An 11,117-nucleotide genomic window follows, 5' to 3' on the forward strand; every position below is an offset into this window, starting at 1 on the left:
CGATGGTAGAATAGTACAACATTATATTCATTTACAATACATGCCCTTAAAAAGTTATTATATACCAAAAGGGGACCTATAAATTTTGAATATTCATTACTTCACTGAATGATACTAAATATGTATGTAAATCGATTTTTAATTGTGACGACACTATATTGATGCACGGACGACCAATGAGACCATTATAAAAATAAAATGTTGCAGGCTTCCCAAATAAAAGAAAATTTCTTTCGGATGATAAGGTTAACTATGCAACTCTGATTGGTATCTGACACATGTATGCATGGCCAATATGCAAGAGCATTCTTTCCAGTTTTTCACATGCATGAAAAGAAAAACACGAACGCCAAGTTGTATAAATTTACGAGTAGGTTACCATCTGATTCAACAAAGATATTTAATTTTACAGTTAGAATTTCATCTGGATAGCGGAAAGTGCTATGATACATAATAATATACATATAATCCAATCCTGTAATGCATCCGAGAAATCTCTCAGCAATTTAAAAATTAATCTGGTAACTCACGTAGTAGCCAAAAGAATGGATTTTACCTAGATGTTTTGAAAACTGTATTTCCAATAATTAATATGAAAACAACAACAACAAAACACATCCACATTCAGAAAACGCAGCCTACAATATAAGAGGTATACGCCCTGGAAGAGACCATCTTTAATGCTATAAAAATGTTTGTGAAGTTTCAACACATTCCACTCAGAAGCTTTGTGTGACTCTGTTCTTGGAATATTCAAGCTAAAAACAAATGTGCTTTATATGGTAGTGTTAAATGGTACAGTTATTGATATCCTTTCTCAGGTGCCATGGTACCATAAAGTAGAAAAATAGAGAGAAATAGAATCCTGAAACATCGTCCATACGGCACTTTGATAATGTTACCAGCTCGGTTTAATTGAGCCATTGAGTATGCTCATGGACAATTACAAAGATGGTAGTCGTATTGACAAGACCTAAAATATTTTATATATTGTTATTCATGCAGTATCAAAATGACTTATAAAATGTACGTATACTTTATATCAAAAACAAAAATCTGATTTTTGTTATACATGTATTATCTATAACAATATATAACAAAAGAATCAGTTTTTGTTATTTTTTTTTTTTTTTTGTTATTATACTGTATGATATCATATCGCATGAATAACAAGATTAAACATATTTTCAGTTTAGGTCAATGCGAGTAGCACCCTTTTTAACAATAATGACAAAACATCAGATTTGTTTCGCTTTTTTATATTTGGATATAAATATTGCATGAATAACAATATTTAAACTTATTTAGGTCAAATCAGGCCTGGGACATAAAATACCTCTTTTGTCGCAGCCTGGTCAAATCAATGCGACTATATAGCACCTTTGTTCCACTTTAGATCATGGCTGATGTCTACACTAACGTTTCTAGCTTACAACACATCTGATTAAGAGGGAATATAGAATCCCTTTAAAATAAAAGGTCACAAGGACTTTGCAACAAATATTTAGCAAATGAAAAATATATGCATGGCCGAGTGGTTAACGCGTCGGACTAGTAATAATAATGATAACTATATAGCCGCGTGGCTTCAAACCCCTTCAAGTCGTTGTTTCCTTGAGCAAGAAACTTTACACTCATTGCTCAGTTCTGGTTGGTTCCAGGAACGGATTCGAAAGTGTGTTTATAAGCTTCTGGCTTCCTACACAATCGAACTAAAATAAATTCTGTGTAAATAGAGACATATATAATATATGTACTTAACGTATCGTTTCCTTTTTTATTCGATTAGTTTTGTATTATTTCAAAGGAATATGATTCTTTGAGTAACAATGTTCTTTTAATCAACAGCTCCGTAGACAACAATGAGGAATTTGAAGTAAATAACTATATTATTGTTCTATATAGACGTAAATGTTCATTTTATACTGTAAATCGTATGATGATAGTGTGTTTAATACTTTTATTAATTTGTCAGTATTCCAGTTTAATTGGTAAAGGTGCAAGGTGATAATGTAATGAGATTTCGCGACATAGTCTGATTTGTTTACGTTAAACAGCACAGACACTTGAGGGGTCAGAACGGTGACCTATCACTCGGCTTACCCGCCCTTGTAACATGTCAGTCAAAAACTTTGAACATAATATGAATAAGGCAAAGCCTCAAGCGAGCTCTATGACAGAAATTATAGACCATTTTAATTTAAAACTACATCGGCACCTTCACATTTTATGTTTTTATTTTAAATACTCTTTGTTTCTGCATGCATTTGGCAGAACAATTTACTCGACACAACTATATATGGCCATTTCATGTTTTATATGATCTTTTTTTCCTATTTAAAAGTGCCATTCGGTGTTTTATACAGTGCTGTTTCAGGGCCTTCCCCAGGCCAATTTAGCGCCCGGTGCGCTTGTTTTTCCGTTTACAAATCACCGGGGCGCTTGGATTTTGGCTTGCATGTTGATCTTAGCGCCGGGGCGCTTGCATTTTGACTGCAGGAGAAACTTCTTATCAACAGCGCGTGCTACATTGTCGTATTGCGTCATCGATCAATTAATCTCGTGTTATGACAGGATGTGTCTAAAAACATATGACCGCTAATAATGCACAGTATTTGTTGATGTAATTAAAGAGCAATCTGTTTTTGAAGAACTTAGCAATTAATTGCTTTTGATTGTAATCAATTATCAGATCAACGGTGATTACGGATTATGGATAATTTATGTTGCAATAAGCGTGTGTTTTATTGGTTCATGGGAGGTGCTAGAAATGCGATGTGATTTAGGTAAGATTGTATTGTTGTTTCAAAAAATATATAAATTTGAGTACTTGAGGACAACTTCATTCTCAAAAAGTTTTTAAAGAGTCTGTTTCGTAACTTATAATAACTTTTGAAAAAATGTCTGGCGCTAAGAAAAGGCCTGCATCAGGATCGATTAGCATTACAAATTTTTTAAGTAAGACGATTGAAAATCAAACCGAGTGTAGAGACACTTTAATTATGGGATGTACAAGTTCCCCTTCTAAAAAAAATGAAAAAAGTGAGATGCACTGGTTTTGATTTAAAGTGGAAATCGGAATTTCCTTGGGTTAAAGAGGTTGATGGAGGTACATAATGAATTTTGTTTGTTCAAATAGTTAGTTAAAATTTCATTTAACACAGTACTATGTGTTTAATATTTTACTTTCTCTTTCTGCTATTTTTTGTGGCATATCTGCATAAAAAATGTTGCACTTGCAAAACTAATTTTTTTAAACATTTATTCTTGAATGTTTGCTGTAGTTTAATGCCTTCTTAAATATATTTAGTTCATTTAAACTTGTCTTTTTCACAAAGTTAACATTTAAAAAGCTGAAAACAGTTATAAATTGTCCGTTTGTTTGATATCTTCAGGCCCGGGATGCTATTTACACTACTGTAAAACCACTTGTGACTGGTACACTGTCCATTCTGCAGTATCTGTAGACCATGCCAGGGGAGGCCTACCAGAGTGCAGTGCAGAGGGTAGAGGACCTTCAGGCCAAAGGGTTCAACATCAAGCCTCCTGCTGAACAAGAGACTGTCAACTTTAGAGAGAAGGTAAATTAAATTTTGCTTAATCTAAAATTTTATTAACATAGAGAATGCAGAAGTTTCCCTATATGTTGTTATCAAGTTTTCTAAGCTGAAATGAACAAGGTGTAATTTAACAATATATTTTTAAACATGACATTGTATTATTTAGGTGTTCAATCCATTTATGGAAAACATTGTTAATAATTAAAGGGAGTAGTTTGTAACTTCATTTACAAGATAAAAATTGTATTAAAGATGCTGGCTGAGCACTTTGGACTTGTGGTTGACAAGACCCTTCATGAGTGGCGCCAAGTTAGGGAATCCATTGCTGACAGTGGGTTTGCAGCAGACAAGGCCATGGAGTGGGTTACCGCAAATTTGAACGTCAGCCACACCAACCTCTTCAAACTTGCTGCTGTGGGGCTGTTGATCCCAGCATCAACATCAGGTGAGAATAATAAAAACTACAAATATAAATCAAATCATACAAACTATTCAGTCACAAAATTTCAAAAATTAAACAAAACAAAAATAAAACAATTACTAACTTTTTGCAATGTAAACAACATTATTCTTTTTTTTAATTTTTTATTTTGATTCATGAAAGAATTTTTTTTACAGACTGTGAGCGTGGATTTCCACCCTCAAGAGGGTAAAAACAACACACAGGGCATCTCTGAGGTCACCTGTTCTCAACGTCATCCTTCCTGTTGGGATGTTAGGACCACCAATAGAAAAGGTTGATATCGACTCCATGGTGAAAATCTGGCACAAGGAGAAACCAAGGCGTAGCCAGGTCTAGGCAGTCATAATTAATTGATATAATATTATTGTTTTCTATTTTTGTGTGATATACATTTTTCTGTTTAAGTTATTTGAAAAGACAATAAAATATGTAAATACTGAACACCTTTTGCTTCACTTAACTCTCATTAAATATGCACCAAAATACACCATTCCTTTGTAAGGTTTCAAAATTTTTTCGACATGCGGGAGGGGGGAATCCCCCCTCCCACACCCACCCCCTCCAAGTTGCGCTTACAGAAATTTCTAGGGAAGGCCCTGCTGTTTAATCTGGTTCCCAGTCCTATTATGGTTCCCCTAGAAGTGTGCAGGAGACCAGTCTACTCTAGCATCCATTTTCATTCCGAATTCCTCAGCTTTTATCCTTAAATTGTTATTCAAAATGTTGTGATTTATCAATTATCATTAATTTTGTAGTACTTCCGGCGAAAGTTTTCAAAACCATGACTATCTATCAGATACTAGTGTTACCGTATAACTCGCTTTGCCAGCAGGCCCTCTGGACCTGCACTTCTAGTTCGCTATTAACACACATGATGCATCTGTCTTAATCATTTCACTTGTTGTAAAACCATTCCTAGAAGAATGAAAAATGCCATTTAACATCAAGTCTCAAAAAATCAAAGCTTGCAGATTCCAAAATTGTGCCTTTGATTAAGTCAGGAGTGAATTTATGTGCATCCTTTATAACTTCATAATTTGAAATCAGTTCACATTTATATGAATTCTCACCTCTGAGTTCAGCTAAAGATTTTCGTTTATGACTTATCTTTTTCTTCAGTTTATTTAACCTGGCCTCATTCTGTATTTCTTCCTCTTCCTTTACCAAAGACTCATACTCATTTTCAAGCAAAAGAAGTGTTTCGTCACTTTGGCTGGGTTTCTTCCTGTACTTGAAGAGTGACCTCCCTCTTTCGTGCCACCAACAACAACAACCTCCTTGTCTGAAGGGATTTCTGACTGCTCCAATCCGAAACCCTCAGAATTGACTTTACCATAATCATGTAGAAGTATAGCTCTACTTGACTTCTTTTCCGACATTTTTATTTACACGTATAAAATAAACGTGATCAAACAAAAAGTTACCAAAAGTTACAAAAAATAAATACAAAAAACTGTTTCAAATATAAGAAAACAGTTTCAAATCCGAAAATCCTTTCTCAAAAAACTACATTTTGTTTCTAAAATAAATAAGTCGAAATGCAAATGAACGGAAAAAATTATTTTTGAAACTTCCAAAAAAGACTTGAAACGTGATCACGACTACAAAATAAGTAACAGAATGGCGAGCAAGAGCAAAATAACGTATATATAGGTAGCTAAACAACCTATCGAATTCAATTACACATATTTTAATTAGTCCAATCAGAAGTCTAAAAAATAAACCGTTGACCAACGAGATAAGCTGATATAACCAGAGGTCAGCTTGATTCAAATAAAAACTTTATCACTCACAAGAATTAATTGATTTTAACAGGTGTATTAAAATACGCTAAATTTGGAAGTCAAATGATAAATGACACTGATATCAGGCGTCTTCCTCTCGGAAAATAGCCTTGATTTTTTTCCCTAAACATTCTAGTTTCCCTTTGATCTGCATCAGATTCAATATTGGTATTTTTATTTTTTTCTTGATTATAATGTATGCTGAGTGAAAAGAGAACTTACAATAATTACATGGGGTATTGATTTGTCTGTAAGAAAGGGAATGCAGTGTGTCCAGTGATCCAGTTGTGAGGTATGACATATGATGGCATTTATAATGCAACCAGTCTGTGAACAATGTTAGACTGTCATCAATCATTCTGTTACCAAGGAAACTCCATTGTAACTTATTTGTTTGTGGAGTGATAATCACTGCTAAGACATCAGGCAGCTCAGTATTTCACATGTATGAACTTAATCCATGTTGGAGGTCATATAAAATAGTGTTGACCTAGAATTGCTTTGATAAATTTGATGTTTAAAATAGGATGTATACATGCACTTCTCTTCATGTAAATGTGATGTATTATAACTATAGGTGTCATGGTTAGAAAAAATGTTATCCGTTTAAACGGGGACATAATAACAGTGTTAAACTTCTAACCGACCATACTAATAAATTCCTTAGATTTTTAACATTAACATTGTTAAATCTTCATACTATGACATTTTGTTTGTATTTGGTTGTACTCAAAATGATAACAATACATATCTGATATATAGCAACTATTTTCGTTAGGGTCGTAACGTACTCAATCAGAGTAAAACTGAAATACAATCAAATTGTCTTATCTTGTTTTAAAACACTAAGGTAATATTTAGAATAAGTTTAAAACGTTTTCCCTCTTTGCCAAAAACTAACCTTGGTTACCAGTTATTGAATTTTCTAACCGGTTTTCAGCTAAAAACCAACCATACCTTTAAACGGATAAACATGACATCCTTACTTATTACTGCATTTTACATACACTATAATTTTCAGAATAACATAAAATCTAGATAAGATTAAAATCTGTATATATTCTACAGCTCTGTAATACAATAGATGAATAGATTAATAGTAAACATGTACATGCTGGTAGATTTTAGTGAAAAGTGATTTTAGACTTTGATAAAAAATAATGGAAGAATGATAATAATAGTAATATAAGCTGTTAACATAAGCAACACATGATGACCTTCTGACAATACAATATAAATACATAGAGTAAGAATTTTATTTTTTGTCCATTTTACATTCCACTGTGCAATTTAGTTAAATTGTGATGTCTAAACATGGGGAAAATGAAAAGAATTTAGCAGTTAGTAAAATTAATGTTATAACATTTAGATGCATAATTTTTTATATTATAGTTAGAATGCTTCTAATTATCATGATGACTTTAGTTGGGTGTTTATGCAAGTTAACTTCTATAGTAAGGATAATGTACAGTGCATTATAATATATTTAAAGTTTAATTTGATTACAATATGATTACTATTATTATTATTATTATTACTATTGTAATTATAATAATTATTATTATTACTACACATGTATTATTATCATTATTATTATTATTATTGAATATACATGCTTAATTTAGCAGAAATTGTTATAACTAAAATTGGCTTTATCTAAGGGCAGTAACTAAATTGTACAGTTTCAAAAAATATTTTTTCAGAGTTGTCTCCCTTGAACAATGCATTTTTAATAATAAAAAAAATAATAAAAAAAATAGAAAAGAAATATTTTTATCTCGATTTAATGATCAGTGTAAACTGGAGCATACATGTACTATAGTGAATTATTCAGTATCCTCCCATATTTGGGGCTATGTGTCCTTTGCAATGTTTAAATTACTTTCTTTGTTCACCTGACAATTATATTTTACCTTTTGATACATTCTCAAAATTTTCATCCAAACTAGCATGAGGTTGGAGTCATGCTGCTTATAAAGTTTGCACTCTTATAACAAGTTTTAATGTTCGTTATGGAGAATGAAAAAAAACAACAGATATGTACATGTCAGACAAGAAATCCCAGAAAAAATTGATCAATTCATTCAGGTTTCTTAACCCGTTCTAAGTCCTTCTAACATGTCTAAATCTGATAAGAGTTACTAAGGTGACATATTGTCTTTTACCTATGATGACATACATATACCTGTGCAAGCAATATGCAACCAGGCCAGTCTGTATGCAAAAATGAGACCAACACAATATAATGCTTACTTTTCCATTTCAGTAACATTATTGACAGTTCATTATTTACATTAATTTTAAAGGTCCATTATGCCTCAGATATGCTATCATTTTTATTTCTCAGTAACTCTATATTTGGTATCTTGTTACAGTTTCATAAAAAAAACTCATTAACAATATATAATAATGATAAAGGGTTATTTTATTGTCCCCCGCCTTTTCGAAGAAAAAAGGGGGATATAGTAATAGGCTCCGTCTGTCCGTCTGTCCGCACAAACATTTTAGGTATATGGGCTAACTAACGGTACACTGGGACAAAAGAGAACAAAGGACTTCATTCCGTAAATAATATTTAGCTCATAAGGAAACAATAGTTAGCCCACAAGGAAACAAAAGAAAAGAACAATAGAAATAGCTCATAAACCTGAAAAATTGGTACGTCCGTCCGTCCGTCACACTTTCGTGTCCAGTCCATAACTTTGTCATTTATCAAAGGAATCTGAAAAAACGTGGCACAAATGTTTGTTATAATAAGACGATGTGTCATGGGCAACAATCAGACCCCTAACTCCAAGGTCAAGGTCGCACTTGCTCATTCAAGGTCAACATTGTCTATTTGATGATATATGTCGTGTCCGGTCTATAACTTTCTTATCTTTGAAGAGATTTTGTAAATACTTGCCACAATTGTTCACAATAATGAGACAATGTGTCATGCGCAACAACCGGTCACCTACCTCCAAGGTCAAGGTCACACTTGGAGGTAAAAGATTAACATAGTCTATTACAGGGTATATTTTGTGTCAGGTCCATAACTTTTTCATTTATCAAAGGAATCTGAAATAACTTGGCACAAATGTTTGTTATAATAAGACGATGTGTCATGCGCAACAACCACACCCCTACCTCAAGGGTCAAGGTCTCACTTGCTCATTAAAGGTCAACATTGTCTAATTGATGGTTTATGTCGTGTCCGGTCCATAACTTTCATTTCTTTGAAAGGATTTTGTAAATACTTGCCACAATTGTTCACAATAATGAGACGATATGTCATGCGCAACAACCGGTCACCTACCTCCAAGGTCACACTTGGAGGTCAAAGATTTACATAGTCTATTACAGGGTATATTTCGTGTCCGGTCCATAACTTTTTTATAGATCGAAGGATTTTGTAAATACTTGCCACAAATAGTAACAATAATGAGACGATGTGTCATGCGCAACAACCGGTCACCTACCTCCAAGGTCAAGGTCACACTTGGAGGTCAAAGATTAACATAGTCTATTACAGGGTATATTTCGTGTCCGGTCCATAACTTTTTTATAGATCGAAGGATTTTGTAAATACTTGCCACAAATAGTAACAATAATGAGAACAACCGGTCACCTACCTCCAAGGTCAAGGTCACACTTAGAGGTCAAAGGTTAACATGATAGAATTTTATCGTTTTACTAGTATTTCTTTAATAAATTTATTGTTGCATTTGCAGATCTAGCATTGATCATAATTTTGGACTGAAAGTCCTGAAATCCATAACTAAATCTTTTGAAATAGCACAATTTTATGCTTCATATAAAACTTCCCCGAGGCGGGGGACGTTGGTAACTCTGTTACAAATTCTTGTTTATTAATTTTTAGTTTTTTGAAAAAGAGTTTTGGATCAAGCTGTTTTGAGACTATAAAAGTAAATAATTTGCCTGAAAAATTTGCAGTATTTTAGTCATATTAAAATAAATTTAGAGAAGTCATGTAACAGAGAGTAAAGTTTGAAATTACAACAAGAATAAAAATGTTGATTTGGGTTTTTATTTTAATCTGTTATATAAACGCACATATTGCACAGTTAATTTTATATATTAACATTAACACCTATATTGTACAGCTTATTATCCCCCACCAAAAAGGCGGCCGTCCGTCTGTCCTTCCAAGCTAACATATTAGAGGTATGAGCTTCATTCTGTATTTTTAAAGTATCATTATGGTAATTAATTTAATTCTTGTTTATTGTGATGAGTAAAGGAATGTACACGTACATTATTAAGTAAAGGGTTTTGAAATGGAACAAAAATTTTCAGTCAACCAAAATTGAGAACAGCAAGAAAGCTATAAATTTCTGTGGTACATAAAATTTCTCTCTGTGCATTGTGGGTAAAATTAATGTTTTATTCTCAAAATAAAATCAATTTTATATTTTATTGCAATTTAATGACAGGTAAAAAATCTACCGTTAAAGAATGGATGTAACTGTTCTCTTTTTGATGTGAAAACTTGGGGAGAAAACTACATCAATATTTATATACATGTACTGCATACACTCTTTAAAAGACCAAAAGCTTGTTTGTCACCTCAATTTCACTTCTACGGTATCTTGAATGAAAAGACTCTTATTTTAATCAGAAGTTTACATTGTTAACTATGAATTATTACATCATAGTTTCTCATCCATAATTTATTTTTTTATGCACAATTTATTTACATTATCACAAGTTGCTTTAAACTAATACCCTGTGTATTCATTTCAGTTTATGTAAACTTCAAACATTATATTTTTAGAGAATAACTTATAAGAAATTTGTTCCCTTACAAATAATTGACAGAGGCCCAAACAACCCTTTTCATGAAATAACGGCATACAATTCAATGAGGCTTCTTTCATATGTAAATGTTGAAGTCAGATAAAAATCATGTTGAATTTAGATAAAAATCATATTATAAAAGGAATATTTATAGAAAAAATGTTTATTAGCAAAGCCTTCAGACTTGTCATAATTTTTTTTTTAATTTCTTTTTTTTTGAAAGTTATGACAGCTGTTGTCAGTCGTGTATTCTTTATATATTAACATTAAAACCCATATTGTACAGTTCAGTGTTAGACATGCTATGTATTCTTTATTATCAACCTGTAACGTATATTGAGGGAACACACATAAAGTATTGAGGAAACATACTGAAAATGAGCAGTCATTTACTTAGTAAAATTTGAGCTGCTCCAAAGTCCTGAAAAGGCTTAATGTGAGTTAACGTTTTAGAGTAATTTGTAAGTAAGTAGAATTACACCAGTTTTTTGTTTTTGTTTTTTTTTTTTG

The 11,117-nt window shown here is 32.3% G+C and overlaps 1 protein-coding gene across 1 annotated transcript; it reads left to right on the top strand.

Moving 5' to 3' along the window:
- Positions 1-3,105: 3,105 nt before the first annotated feature.
- Positions 3,106-4,571, top strand: LOC132750923 (uncharacterized). The gene is made up of 3 exons (XM_060741002.1): positions 3,106-3,581; positions 3,813-4,005; positions 4,179-4,571. Exons 1-3 carry the CDS (start codon positions 3,471-3,473, stop codon positions 4,211-4,213), a joined length of 339 nt encoding a protein of 112 aa, XP_060596985.1. The 5' UTR covers positions 3,106-3,470; the 3' UTR covers positions 4,214-4,571.
- The last annotated feature ends 6,546 nt before the right edge of the window (positions 4,572-11,117 follow it).

This window comes from Ruditapes philippinarum, unplaced genomic scaffold (genome assembly GCF_026571515.1).
Source record: "Ruditapes philippinarum isolate M1 unplaced genomic scaffold, ASM2657151v2 ctg3773_1_1_1_1, whole genome shotgun sequence".
Classification (NCBI taxonomy): Eukaryota; Metazoa; Mollusca; class Bivalvia; order Venerida; family Veneridae; genus Ruditapes; species Ruditapes philippinarum.